General features: G+C 38.5%; 1 protein-coding gene across 1 annotated transcript; it reads right to left on the bottom strand.

Moving 5' to 3' along the window:
• Nucleotides 1–9,323: 9,323 nt before the first annotated feature.
• galr2b (galanin receptor 2b) lies at nt 9,324–15,134 on the bottom strand (the record flags this gene model as incomplete). The annotated part of the gene is made up of 2 exons (XM_083931271.1): nt 9,324–10,107; nt 14,761–15,134. 2 exons carry the CDS (start codon nt 15,132–15,134, stop codon nt 9,324–9,326), a joined length of 1,158 nt encoding a protein of 385 aa, XP_083787397.1.
• Nucleotides 15,135–16,116: the final 982 nt, after the last annotated feature.

A 16,116-nucleotide genomic window follows, 5' to 3' on the forward strand; every position in this document is an offset into this window, starting at 1 on the left:
TATGCAAGTTGGTTCCCCTAATAAAAAAAAGAAAGAAAGAATGGCATTATATGAATTAACTCAGTAAATAAGTTAGACACATTTGCAAAGCAATTAGAGGCTACATGTAAGGACAGTTAGACTATTAAAAGCCTTTTTAGTGTATTTCAGATAGGGTTTTTTTCTTCAGTTTAATGCTTTTCTTTTAATTGGTCCCGGTTGAACAATAAATGACAGGGTTCAGGTTATTTTAAGTACTGCCTTCAGCTTGAGAGGTTAGTGCTCCCACTTGACTTGCACAATCAAGGTCATACTTGCAGTGCAGAGAGGCTCCTCGAACCTGTTCCATGGAGACCATATCACAGCATTTGAATGAAAAGGCCAGTGAATGTCATCAGAATACTGTTTGTGCGATGAAGGTGGCCTAAAGGCATATTTAAACAAACTGTAAGTACTATTTTTACAGTCGGCGTAGAGGAGGGCTAACAGACACGGAAAAGTTGTTTATGTTTACATCACGTTTTTTGCAGCTTCTAGGCCCGTACAGTACATGTTCATTTTTATGATCCTCAAGACTTACCATCTTAAACCTTTAATTGATCGATAAGTTAAGAAGGGGCTGATCTCTAACCTGTAGCCTTGTCTAACTTATCACAGCTACATCCTGTGTCTTGCAGGAATTAATTGTTAAGTGGAAATGATCTACATGATAGATCACGTTACACCAAAGAGGAAAAAAAGTAGATGGTAGGCACGCTTTTGAATTACTCTTTCACACTGATATTGCCCCATTTTGGGCAGCACTTACTATTCAGTATCCTTGTGCTCTTGCATGAAAGACCAGAATGTTCTTTGCAATGAACAAGATGTGTATGATTGTAGGTTTTCTGATGCATCTTCGGCTTTAAAAGCAACACATTCATATGGAACTCTTCGTGATGCTTGCAGGACATTAAGACCTTATTATTGCAGCACTGAAAAACAGATTTGTATTTCCTGTCCTCTCTATTTGGCAGTATAAATTAAACTCTTGCACTGGAATAGCACAGAGTGGAATGATGCTGGGGAGCAACATGACATTAAGATTCAAGGCCCAAAGTGAGGAATGTGATATAATGAAAGCCTTTTGTTATGGAATAATAGGCAGAAGGATAATTGGACCTTGAAACCAGAGTGTTGGGTTGTAGGTGTGTTGTATAGAAACTCAGTGTGAGCTATGTCTCATTCTTAGAGATGCTGTTTTTTGATGCTGCCTTTTTTTAGATTCCTAACAAAATCAGTTTAGCTTTAATATATTTCAGTGATTCTTTGTCTGTTAAATTATACATTATTGAGTACATGATCAAGTTAAATACTATATGTGTTATCTTGATTTTCATTGTTTATTTCTTTTGAAATAGAGTATCAAATATGATTGTTACTGTGAAAGCCCCAAAAGTAAACTTCCCTTATTTAAGATCAATGAAATGTATATAATAAACATCAGAGTGCCTTTATTACTATGCTAATGATGTCTGCTGTATGACTTTCAAACAAATGTGGGGACATAAATACCAGGGATTTGCTTTTATATATATTTTTTGTTTATTGACATAGACTTTTTTTTGTTTGTCACTATTCCAGCTTTTCTATGTAAATATGTACAACTTCAATTTGTCATCAACCACAAGCCCAGTCAGCACATTCAGTACCCTGGACCTGTTTCTGTTCACTAACTAGCATGGTTACCATTTAAAGGTACCTGGACAATAAATACATGCAATAAACCTGCGCTTGAGTTCTGAGTGTCATTGACCCAATCTTCATTATCATTTGCTGCATTTAAACATAGATCAGCATGTTTGCCGACGACATGTCTTTGTTATCTAGTAAAATGTATTTGTGTTGATTATAATTTAAAGGTTATAATAATAAATACACTTTATTTATAAAGCACTTTTCAAAAACAAGTGCACACTGCTTCATGTACATAAAAAAGCTGAAAATACACAGTACAATTACAAATTAGAATACGTTTGATGTAGCTAGAAAGTAAACATTCAATTTTAAAAAACTAAGCGTTTCAACCAGTTTTCAAAGAGGACACTGAAGAAGCTTGTCTGATTCTGAAAGGAAGGTTATTCCACAATTGTAGAGTCCTTATAGCAAATTCTCTACTACCCTCTGACTTGAGCCACAGCTGGCCTGCAGATCTGTGTACGTGCAGGGGTGAGAAGGTCGATAATGCAAGAAGGGGCAAGGCCGCTCTGTGACTTAAAAACAACCAATACAATTTAAAAATAAATTCTGAACACCACGGGTGGTGGTTGCATCGTGTTCATGGAGTTCTAGTGAGAAACCTAGCTGCTGTGTTTTGTACAAGTTGGAGGTGGTTGATTGATTTCTGGGGCAGTCTGGCAAATGCTGAGACAAAAGCATGAATGAGTTTGTGCATCACTTAATGAAAGAAAAGATCTCGGCAGAACTCTTGATTCTACCAATATCTGATCTGATAATGTTGCTAAAATGTTTAGAAAAGTCTAAAATGATTCCCCCAACACTTTGAAATCACAGAATGCTACATATGAACAGCAACTGCATTGTTACGCCACAGACTGAAGAGGGCACTCTTAGTTTACTGGTAATATTTTATATACTGTTTTCATCATTACGGTGATTCTTTCCCCAAAGTTGTTCTGACAAGCATTTCGGATCATATACAGAGAAATAATGTGGATCAGTGTTTATTCAGAATTTCTGAATAGCTTTTCCTCCGGATATGAAGAGAACTGTTTCACTGTGAAATCTGAACGCAAAAAAAATAACACTGTAAACACTCCTCTCTCTTTCTCTGGCTCGTTACTTGATTTATATATTGGATAAATAATGATAATTTCCTGCAGATTACCAGGAATTGTGTTGATTTTGCCTTGACTCATGCAAGCTAATCAATAGGAACAGGGTCTTACAGTCAATGCTACTGTGTTGTAGCATGCCAGTGGGTTCCGTCATAGACTCAAGATTGATTAACCGGCTCAGATTAGAAAATAAAAACAACCTCTTTGGGTGATATCAGCACGTTGTTTAGTCATTGCCTCAAGCACCTTGTGGAGTTGTTTAGTGAACAGAGCTGTATATCTGCACTGCGGGTGGTGCTGCGGTTATTTCACACCTCTAAAAATACTTCATCATGCTGTACCTGTTGTTTCTTAACAGTACTGACACTACATTTAACACTACACTACATTCTGACCTGAGTTTACAGGCCATTCATGTCACTCACCTCCTCCTCTGAGTCACAAGGGCATGAGTTTGTAACCTTAATTGATTTAATTCAGGTTGGATAGAAATTAAATATGAGCCTCTTGAAATGCAACGGATGTACTGATTTTTATGCGATACAACAAACAAGTGGCTGATCCAGTGACCACAGAAATATAATGGTTTTTGAGGAAGATCAGTTCAGTTTTCCTAAGTGCACAAAATGTTAAGATTAACTCACCAAAACAGTAAATCACCCACTGAAGACACATAATTATGATCATAGTGATTGTATCTCTGTATTCCTCTAACAGTATTGTACAGTAAAAGTGTGATGTATTGATATCTTTAATAAGTTCTCTGATTAAATGTGTGTTGTATGGTCAAAAGCAGGTGAAGCAAACAGAGAAAATGTCAGCGCGCTAAAGTCCTTGATATTAACTTTCATGGTCAGTTAATGCCTCAACAAACACAGCCTTGCCAAGCAAACAGATGCTGTATAGAGGCAGCTGCAGTTAATGGTTTTCAGTCTCTCCAAAATACATAATGAGGTGTTTTCTGATCTGACTCCAACGAGAGTGATTAATGATCAAACCATGCACTGTCTTATAAACCAATCACTTCCATCTACAGCTTAAATTGCATCGTCAGCCATCCTTGGAGAGAAGTGATAGCTTCATCCAAAGTTTCTCCCATTGTCCTCATGAGCTGAGATTATTAGCTTTTCCTTGTTGTTTGGCTGCTTTCCCCTTTTTTCCATCAAATCTCCACCACTGCTAAATGCAGTTGTGGTCTATTTCAGTAACAAATGATTCACGTTGGGGAGAATAATCGGCCAAATGTGACCAAACCGAAGTCTCATTTACCTGAGGCTCCGTGGAGGCAGAATAGGTTTTCATATTGTAAAACCTGAATAGGAAGCTTGAGAAATTCTTCTTCTTTTATCTGCTCCTCACATCTTTAGCTGTTTAGTAGATGTTTGTATCTGTGTGGCACTGATGTAATTTCAGACCATAAAGCATCATCTGCAAAATGTATTCAACAAATTCTTAAACAAACTTTAACTTGACTATATCCTTTAAAAAATCTCTCAGATTAATTGCAGTGTGGTTTCCAGAGCAACCACAGCACCAAGACAGACTCTGTCAAGGTTGTCAGTTCCGTCACTATAATTTTCCTTCAATCAAATCCAACCCTTACAGGCCTAATTCCCGTATCACATAATGCATTCACACACAAAAACACCCACTCTGACCCCACTTTCAGTCATCCAAGTGTTTCGATAAAAGCTTTGTTACCTCAGCGGCAGTACATCTAACTTCTCTGATAATGGAGATGTTGTTGATGCGGATCATTGCATCCTTTTATGTCATCTGCTGCCTGACTACGGACGGCCATAAACAAAACATTTATGATGAGTTCTCAAATCCTTGTCAATCAAATTTTGATCCTGAATTAACCTTTACAATGAGTGTAGGTTACATCTAGATTAAAAAAAGATTGCATGTGTTGTCTGTTACTAGCAGTGTTATTTATTATTTTATTGGGGTTTTTGCCTGCTTTATTTTTCATCCAAAATTGTCACATGTTTAAAAATAAATATGCCCACACGTTGTGTCACTTTTACTCTGGAACATTTATCTGACATTGAAGTTTTCCGTACAGGTTCCACTTTCTGAGTTTGCTAATTGTTTGACCGCTTGGCGCAACAATGCATGCAAACATCATCATCCAAAGTGGCATGACGAGCTGATTTACGTCTCCCAGCATAAAGCACTTTACGACAAACAAACTAAAGAATACAGAGTGGCAGAACTTTAAGATAGATTATGGTAGGTGATTGAAGAACCTTGGAATCGGGGATGGTAACATTATAGCGAAACAAAGGATATACGATAGATTAGACATTAGTGATTGGGCTCTAGGCAGCTAAATGATATTAGTGCTATCCAAGTGAACTATTGAGAGGACCACAAAATGATCCTGCGCTGGTATCGCAAATCTTTGCGAGAAGTAAAATAATAGGATGCATTTACACTGCCGTCACCTCACTGTCGCCATGTGCGGGCTACGTAGCTTCCTGGTATCACAAAACTAACTAGACACGAAACTAAAGGACAGAATTGATTATCTTTAAAAAAGTATTAATAATGCTTCTGCAAGCACCTCCATGCTCAACAAAATGTGAAAAGTACATATTGTCAGGGTATGACAACATATGTCATCAACATATGCTGTACAGAGGGTCGCATTCAGTAGGGATTAGTATTAACTGAGATATTTTTCCAGACTGTTGTACAGAAGGTAAAAATCGCTGTAATTTTTCACTAACATTTTCTGGAATTATTACTGACATGCTGCATCAGATGGGACTAACCCCCCCCCCCCCCCCCCCCCCCCATACCTCACTAATAAAAGATAGACTGCTGTCCTGTCCAGGGTGAACCCCGCCTCACGCCCGATGTCAGCTGGGATCGGCTCCAGCCCCCCGCAACCCTGAAAGGGACAGGCGGTTGAAGATGGATAGATGGATGGATGGATGTTGACTGAAAATGATTATTCTAAGAAAATGTTGTGCAATTTTTAAATCCACAGTTCATTTTCTCACAACAACATATTCTCACTTCCAACTGGTCACATACGGCTACTTGCTCAGGACCCTTTGGCTTTACATTTTAACACACTGAGTACCCCTTAAGCATAGTCATCGGTGCGTGACAACAGGCTGCTCATAAAGAGGAAAAAAGTAAAAGTGTCTAAATAAGTGATGGGGTGATTGCTCTGCTTGTTTTGTGAACCGCAACAGTGTTCGGAAAATGTGCTCAAGCAATTGAAAAACAGTTGATTCTTAAATCACTAAAAAGGAGTCTAATTATTCCACTCCAGACTCCACAGGCATGTTGCCACATTGATGGCAATGTCTGAGAGACATAAACAGTGCTGTCTGAAAACATTCTCCAGATTATCACACTAATGGGAAACACTTGCTCATGGAGCAGCCCTTTATTTATCATGGATTAATGCATCTACAGTATGTTTGTACAACATCACAGGTTATTGATCATGTATCTCATTCGTTGTCATTATGTCATGTTAATATATTGTGCCTTTTTATAACAGCTACAGCTTAATCTATCCTTCTTTTTGAGTGCAGTGTGGCCCGTGATGCATGCAGCTCTGTTCTCACCTCTCAGACATCTGAAATCTCTTGGGGATCTGCTCTGCTGTGCTTGTTAATATCACCTTTTACTCCTGCAGCAGAAAACAGCATCTATACCGTAGGTATAAATCAACAGGCAGTGAGAAGCAAATTGATATTTCTAGGTGTGTCCTTCTGGAACTAATATAAAGCATGGTTCTGACTTTTCCCCAAAGAGTTATTGTAAATTCGGTGGCTGTGTGTTTACCTTGTCACTCACTGCAGGCCCTTTCATGCATGCAGTGCAAACCTGAAATGATCTAGACATTAATTGGCGGAGCTGAACGCAAATGTCCGACTCAGTTGGACTGGGCATTAAACAGCCTTTATAGCTAGTACAAGTGAGCCCATGTGTGATTAGAGCTGCTCATCGTCCAGGGAATTCGTATAGAGCAAGCGGGTTTGTTGATGACGTTTCTTCATGCGGCTGGGGCGAAAACTGGAAGGAAGCAAAAATCTTTGGGTGGAGAACAAATGTGATTTACAGCACATTTACATTTACAGTTACAGCAATGGAAATGTCTTAATGGAGAGAGGAAATTGTCAGACAAATTCAAGAAACGCTAAGAGACTCGGTTGTTTCTGACCAAATTATGAACTGCCGGTGTAATTTGTGTCATGTCCAGTAAGTAAGAAGTCATCTCAGACCGACTAGAGTAATATCATGTGGAGTCATATGTATGGACAGTGTGACCATTCCCCAGGCAATCATCAATGTACTACATGGTGAACCTACAAATAAAAAAAACAGGAATCCATCTGCAATGAAGCAGCAGGTGAAAGGTCATTGGTAGCTTAAGCATATTTAAACATTGCTTGGAGCAAACTGAGATATGAAATTTTACAGTATGGATTGTTGGTAAGCAGCAGAAAAACATCAGTGCTTGGATATACTGTAAGCACTTTGAATTGAATAATAACTTCACTTGATTCTCACGGCAGAAAATATTTTATTTTCATCATTTAGGTTTGTATAACATTGTGTTCTAAAACGTTTGATAAATATATTTTTAAATATATACTGAATATGTTCTTAAAGTCAACAGGCTGTTATGTTACAAAGTCGACATGATGAAACGGAACATACAGAGAGAAACTTTATATACTCTTAAGATGCAACGGGCAAAATCACAGGAAACAAACCAGAGGAAAATTGGTCAGTGCAAAGGAGAGTCTAAAAATGAGTCTAATGAGGGGGAAATTGCATCTTACACAATCTGAGCAGAACACATCAACACATGTTTTTTTACAGCTCTGAGGTAGGACACACTTACAGAGATGGGGGGGGGGGGGGGGGGGGGGTGCTGAGGGTCTGCTTTCATTTAGAGAAAGAAACTAAAAAAAAACCTGTAAATGATGATCTTCATTTCACAGCTTTTAAATACACAAAATACACATCTTTTAAAATACACAACTCTGCTTAAGTGCACTCATTGATAAACATATTGATTTAAATATATCATATTTTACACCAAAGAGAAACATGCCATAAATACAATCATTGCAAAGCACAATTAAAGCAAGAAAATGTGTCCAGTATTCTAGTGTGCTCCAAAACAGACTTGAATCTGCTACCAACATCTGTATAATATTTATCAAAAACTTATAAACATCATACGAAATATTTCACACCTGATTCTTAAATGTCTTCTTACACCAGCATCTTGCAATCAAAATACTGAGATTTAAAATACTGGTATGAAATCGAATAATGTTTGGACACAATTTTATGACCACATTATAACAAATAATTCAAATATACCAGTAATATCTTGACAGAACAGCATCTGCATGCAAGATACAAGAAAAGCGGACTAAGTAACGTCCTGCTCCAGTTAGAAAAATGACAACCTTAATAATAGAATTATCAACCAGTCAAAATCAGACTTTGAAGATTACAGTTGCTGTTGAGCTTTTGCGAGGAAAAGACAATGTAGCATAAAAGCTAAAGTCGAACATGGTGTTAGAAATACTGCAGTGTTTTAATGACTGGCCTGTCCATTTGACTTGACTTACAGGAGAAGCACCACTTTGCAGGGGAATGTCATTCCTTCAAACCCTGGCTGCGGTTGAATAGTCAAAAACGTTTCTTTTCCTAAACACTTCTCCTTGACCGCAATGCAAAACGTCATTAGGTCAAGGAAAGACATGAAGGAGAATTCATCAGGACTTAGGAAATCACAAACCGCGGTGCTAAGAGACACACACTGCTATGTAATTATGCAACGGCACGTTAGTGACATGGTGAAACTACAATGTTCCAATGATGGACAAGTAAAAATTCATCTTACTGTACTGTAAATTCTTTTTTCAGCCTGCTCTAATTATGGCTGCCACTTAGATAGTTCTTGGTCATTTCCCTCAGTTTTTTTTCCTAAGCGCACTATTTGACAGCAGTTTGAAGTCAAACGCAGAGCAAATGGTGCAGTCTTACATGAATTTCCGTGAATTTTTGCCTACATTTGCATCTTTGGGACCATTTGAAAATCTGAAACATAACTGTAACATTATGAGTCACATTCTGTGCTGCTCTTAAAAGTGCTGGAATAATGTGGAATCTCAAATACTGAAGAAAATGTGAACAACAAAGTGCAGGCTGTTGTTAAGGCAAATGGTGGAAAACAGGAGATACTGAGAATTTGTACCATTTTAGTAAATACCATACCCTTTCTGACTGATTATATATCTGTTAGTAGAACATTAATGGAGTTAGACGAAAATGATGAAATAAACACATTTTTGACTCCTGTATACACATAACACTATTTTTCTGCTTAAATATGTTTCCTTTTATCTAGTCTCCCGTTTGCCAAAGAAACTGTGAATGTCATGGTGAGGAGATGACACATTTCTTCAAAATATTTGCTGCAAAGTCTTTCTCATAAGGCAATCTGCACTGAGCCTGTCAGCGAGGCTGAATCACTTGTCTAGCCTGCCGCTGAAAGGGCAAATTCAGTGTCACTGTGGCTTCCCTTGGCTCAGCGATCGGCCTGTTAATCATTTCACATTCATTCTGTCGTACGTTCTCCTCGTTCATCTGCGACACCTCTGTGGAGCCGGCTTCAAACCCAGGAACAGTGTTGGCTACATGCACCACATGGACCTTATTTCTCCCTTTTTTACTGAGGATGCAGCTGAACACTTTCTTGAAGCCTTTGCGAAAGTGCTTGGACACCAGAGCATACACGATGGGGTTGACACAAGAGTTGGCATAGGCCATGCAGTGAGAGAGAAGCCTGAAGGCATACGTGGTCTGATTGAAAGGGAAGTCTCCGTACAGGTAGCATAAGATCACCACGTGGTACGGCAGCCAGCAGATGCAGAAAAGCACAGTGACAATGATAATCATTTTGGTGACTTTGCGTTTAGCCCTCTTGGATTCGGACATGCCGTCCAGCGGGTCAACAGCCGTCCACAGGTACTTGATGGTTCGAGTGTATGAGAGACTCACAATCAGCACAGGGATGACGTAGCCGAACAGGAAGGTACACGTGTCCAGCACCTTCCTGTTCTGCTCCTCCCAGCCAGGGATGCACACTGTACTGTTGTCGTACTCGATCAGATCGTAGTAGCTGAGATAAGGACCCGCAAAGACCAGAGAAAGACCCCAGATGATCACCATGGCGACCACTGCGTTACACGGGGTCCGTAGCTCTCTGGAGCGCAGCGGGTAACGAATGGCCAGGTACCTACAAATAGAATAACACTTTGTCATGTGATCCAAACCATATGAACATGATAACTAGTTAACATGCTGAGCCAGTGTGGTGCAGTGGGATAATTAAAAGCTGAAATATTGTAGTTTTTCCACAATTAAAGCTTAACATCAAAGTCTAAACTTTGGAACAAATTACACAATATATTGACAAAATACATAAAGTGAAACACTTTACTAGTTCAGTACCCAATGAATGTAATTGTTTAGCCCATGCTGATTCTGATTTCTTCCTTAGTGTTTTGAGTGTAGGCTGATGACTGATGGCAGACTAATCCATGATTCTCAAGTGCTAAAATATGCACATGTATTAAAAATGTGGGGAAATATATTAGTTTGGGGTATTTTTTAGATTTTGTTCCCCTTCTTCCAGGGTTTTCTGTTAATTATTGGGTCACTTTACATCTCAGAGTACAACCCAATAAAATGTCCTGATAATTGATTTGAATGAGATTTTTCGAGTCGTGTCTCCTCTCAGAACTAATTTAATTTGGAGAGACTAAATTTAGACTTTCAGTTGTAGATCACGCAAATTCAACTCAAAACTGTTTTCTGGTGTCAAGGGTTCACCCCTCATATTAGGAAATACATGTTAAGTCAAATGAGTATTGCATGAGGGAAGACGACAATTGATTTTGGGTTACTTCAGCAGTGAATATGAAAGTAGTAAGCCCCTGAGGCTGGTGCCACCTCCGATCTCACTGTTACGAGCATCATTGCTCACAGCCATTTTGGGTTTTAAAATTTTAAAAGAAAACAGGATTTTTTGCTGCTATATCCAAAGAAAGGTTTTGTAAGATTTCCAATAGGATTTGATCATGCATGTATCTCTTGATAAAACCATCACAATAACACAGACCATTACTGTGCCTTGTTCTGTGCTTTTTATATTGCTGAGCAGGAAGGCAATAACGCAGTTCCCAACACGTTATGAAGAAAGAAAAAGACATATTGTTTAAGGCACCGACCTCTTTCAATAATCTGACATCACACTGCTTTTCAGATGTTAAGTTATTGCCTAATGGCCACCTGTGTTTTGTCACCTCTTTGAACATGTGAAACCTCATTCTCCTTACTCAACGTGCTGCTTTATGAGCTTTTGTTCTCTGAGGGAGGGGGAGTATTTGAGGTATTGCAGCTTCTTTTTTCTTGAGGCAGGGGTTCTGGGTAAAGCTGCAAATCCATGTCCGCCTGTCCTCTACATTCTCAAGACACTTCAGCCAGCTTTTCAGAAACAGAGGCAACAGCCTCTCTTGTCTTTTGAAACCTCACTGAAATGGAGCCAAAGGCACTTAACATTCAACATGAAAGGGAAGAAGCACCTCAAACCGACAGACATTATTCTGTAATGGCTGGAATTGTCAGTTGTTTATAAGAACGCACAAGCTAAGGTTAATGTCTGACATGATGCTTTGCCTTTAGCGTTTTACCATTCTAAATGGTCCGCTGAATCAGAGGACAATTAAAATATAGAAAAGCACTGTTGAACGAAATAAACAATCACCACCCTCTAAAATTAGCCATGACTTCACAATGTACTGGCTCAATCCAAATGTTGTTTAAGTATTTTCCTCCCACATGTAGAACTGATTTTGGTGATGTTAGAGCCAGAAATGACTTAATTCTCACCATCTCTGGTGAACCCATCACTGCGTCACTAACTGTTTACTAATTTTCCGGGGAATGTGGTAGATGCTAGAATGTAGATACCGAACAACAACACAGGGATACTGCACAGCCATCAACATAGAGACGGTTATTTGAACCTTATTACAATGTGACATTGTAATAAATATGAGGTCAAATGCAATAATAATCTACTTTATAATTAATTATACATGAAGATATGACTAACCGCATAGGTAATGAGATGTAACCCTAAACCTAACCCCATCTTTTAACCAACCTAACCCTTACCTAAGCTAGCTAGCTGCTAATTTGAGTGTCAGTTGCGCAGTATGCAAAAAAAAAACCATGAGGCGTGAGACTGGTTAGGGTTAGGGCAGGAGTAACAGGGTGAGTTAATCGGAGGCAGAGTAGAGCGGGTCATGTCTTAGCCATCCTATGAAAAAAATATATTGCTTGCAGTATGCCAGTTTTATTTGCTTCTGTGAATGTGTCGACACCCAGTTTATAATAATGAAAATGCAACAATGCAAGTGCTTTCATCAGTGGGCCATAGGCTCAATATTTTGTTACCTCATTTGGTGACAGCCAGTGACTTTTACATATTTAAATGAAAGGTATTTGTGCAAATGCACTCACTCATTAGAAGCCAAATTGTTTTGTTTAATATTGATTCATTTTCACATGCAATCTTTCTCTGGCATAAAACCACAGTGATCTGCCTGTGGGCGACTCACTGCAGCAGCAAATACTTTCAGTCAGAAGACTGAGAGTGTGTGCTGCTGTTCATTCACGCTGAACTGTGATTTAATTCCTGCTGGGGAGTCCTCGTCCAAAGTGTAAATGTAAGCTGCTGCCTTTTCTTTACTTGTTACACAGCAACTGAGGATGAAAACAGAAGAAATCCATTAACATCCCGACTCCAATGTCCCTGCTCTTTTCCAGACTTGGGAGGCCGTTTTCACAGCATATTTAAACCTATGTTGCCATATCTCCATGGCAACACAGGGGGGCGGGGGGTGATTGTTTTTATACCAGGCTAGTTTTTATATTATTGGAGGTTCAAGTTTATGAATAATTAGGGGCGTGGCGTCTTGAGTGACAGCTAGCCCTTGGCCTTCACTTCTCCTCAGCCAGATGGACACGTGTCCCTCCTCCCAGCGCCACATCACTGCCCTTTTTTGGTAAGAGGAAATGAGGCAGAGTCAAAGCCTGACATGATGGCTACTCCCATAGGCGAGGAGGATTGGATCAAGTTGAGAGAACGGACCACGTTTTTTTATAGTCTATGGTAAAAACAACAGATTGAGATTTTGTGATGCACAATTAGTACATTCTCTCAATTGAACAGCAAACACATTAACTAAAACTCCTCAGAAAATGTTATCTGAAGTTCCTGAGGAAATATCATTTCAAATCATTTGAAAAGTGTAGTTTTGGTTTAACGATCAAATTTTTACCACACAGATACAATGATATATTAAGAATAAGCCCTACTAGGGGATATAGAAGAAGGAAGTAGAAGAAGATAGATATTGTCAAAATGAAAATGTGTATTGTATATATTTTTTTCTATATCATTTCCATTTCTATTTCTTTTTGAATGCTTTAAATTCTGATCCTTGCGCATTATGTTCATTTTGTACTAACGATCTTAATAAAATTAGATTAGGTTATTTATTTGCTGAGTTACCAGAGAACATGCTATATCATGCTATGTCATTATCAAAATATGAAATTATACATAACTTACTAAATAAGACGAACCAATCACTTTATAAACATGTTAAATTCTTCTGCAAGTTCATGTTTAAGTCCCTACACTGTATAAGTGATACAGAATTGTGACAAGGAATTGGACGTCATAGCCGTGGTCTATGGGAATTCCACCACAGCTATCAACCAATCAGATTTCTTGATTCGAGCTGTCCATTTTCTAAATATAGAGATAATGAAATAATAAATACTTCATAATAATAAGTATTATTAATCTCCCACTCCCCTAGCTTGTGCAAAACACGTAGATGTCTGCATCCAACAACAAAGCTATTTCAATGAGAATATAAAATGTGATGCTTGTGTTACTGTTGAAACACCTGCGGCATTGCATTTAACATTCTGCTCTTCACACCTCAAAATTAACAATATGTGCCTCTGATGTATTAAATATTTCCTGAATCTATTATATCGCTCTTCTCCCTTGTGTCTACATTTGCTGCACCAGAACCTTTTATTACGCCTGCATCAATATTTTAACACTGAAACACTGTTATCTTGTAAATAGGTCTGGAATTCAGAGAAAATACAATATTGTGTTTCATAGCCTGTGTGACAGTGGAGAAGACACAGACAAATGAAATCAAGATAACTACAGCCATTTATCTGAAGGAATAAAGCAAGTTGATGGGGCAACATTAATAAAAAGGGGAAAAAATGGGAATATGAGTGCATGAATTAGTGATATGAGATCTTAAATGACTGCAATTAGGACTTAATCACCTATTTCCCCTCATTGACACTTACCACACCCTGCACATTTCCGACAGTAGATCATTAAAGTAAAGCAAAGCGAAACAGATACAAGAAGTAACAACAACTGCTGACTCTGATCATTTCTTAACAGGTTTTTTTTTTTTTTTTACCATTCATCAACTGAAAATGTCAAACATCCTCTGGTTCCAGCTCCTCAAATGTGAATATTTGCAGCTTTATATGATTGTTTACTGAATACCTTTGTGTTTGCAACAGGAAGTAAACATCCTTTCGGGAAATTCAGCGCTAACAATACTAACAATCATCTCCCCTGTCCTCAAATTTGTTTATCATAATTATTTCTAAGTAATATGACGTATAATGTCATCAAGGGAATTTGTGTTTACAGATGTTTCAAATGTCACATATGAGCCTGGTAGGTAGGTGGAAATTAAAATGATTAGCTGTGTTTGGTTTAAGTGCACAATTAAATATTTTCTCTTCTGGGATAGATGGATAATTAACATACCTGTCAACAGAGACAGCAGCGAGTGTGAAGCTGCTGGCGTACATGGTGAGGTTGATAAAGAAGTGGACCACTTTGCACATAAAGGAGCCGAACACCCAGCCCTCTAGAGAGTAGATGGTGGCTTGGAAAGGAACGCAGAAGATGATGAAGAAGAAGTCGGCCACGCTCAGGTTGAGTATGAACAGATTGGTTGTGTTGTATCCCACCTGCCCGCTCCGCAGAAGCACAGCAAGCACCAGACTGTTGCCGATGGTGCCCAACAGGAAGATGAGGGAGAAGACCACTGACACAATCACACTGGTGGGATTCAGCTGGTAACTTTCAGATACATTCGCTTGCCCTCCTGGCTTGTTGAAATCCTCAAAGTCAGACATTTTACAGTCTGGAATACAATAGAAGAGAAAGGATACACGTGTCAAGCAAATCATAATCACTTTCCTAGAGCTTTTGATTGTTTTCACGTGTCTTCTGGGTGTAAATCGTAATCACAACAACTCAGAACACTGTTATGCAATTACATTTCCTCCACTTCTCATGCACTGCAGGTCGATATTGATACAATGATAAATGTGCTCACTCTGAGGGGATTTAATGATAATATACTTTGCATCTTTCAAAATTATATAAGGTAAAAAAGCCTGCATGGACCAATAGATTTCTTTTTCGTTAGTCCTCAACAAGACAAGATTGGCTGTTTTTAATTGGCTTGTGACGTATTGTCAGATGTGTCTAGGGAATTTTTTCACAGTTTAATTACAAGTAAGGTTGCAATGCAGTTCAATTTAAATGGAAATGTTACTGGATTAATTAAAATGGTAATGCTAAATTGATACTTTATATTACACATTTTATTTAATTTGTTTCGAGAGGTTTGCTGTCACACTCACGCTGAGAAAAAAGGGTCACCTTTACAGTGAAAATGAAATGTTATTCTGCCATTTAATCTCACTGCAGAGAGAGAGAAGTGGACGGAGCCACTCGCAGCCAGCAATTCACCTCCTCTCCTCAAATCCATCTCATCTGGGGGAACTTGATTTCAGCCCGGAACAATTCATCCATTCATGGTAAGCAGTGATTTCTCCCTGACAATTTCTGACCAGTACTTCAACTACTTCTGACGTGTTGCAGTTTCGTAAAAGGGATGTATCCAGTGTGCAAAATTGAGGCTTGAAAGTAAAGATGTGCTCTTGGTGTTGAGTCACACACAAGCATGATGTCTTCAATCATTTAAAGGTCCCAAAATGTGAGATTTCCATGTCTTTTTTGTTATAGAGTAGCTGTTAAGATTTGGTTTATTATGAGAACTGAACCTAATCTGAATTAGAATAATGCATAACAAGACCATTTAAACAAAAT

Source organism: Echiichthys vipera (genome assembly GCF_963691815.1).
Source record: "Echiichthys vipera genome assembly, chromosome: 17".
NCBI classification, from domain to species: domain Eukaryota; kingdom Metazoa; phylum Chordata; class Actinopteri; order Perciformes; family Trachinidae; genus Echiichthys; species Echiichthys vipera.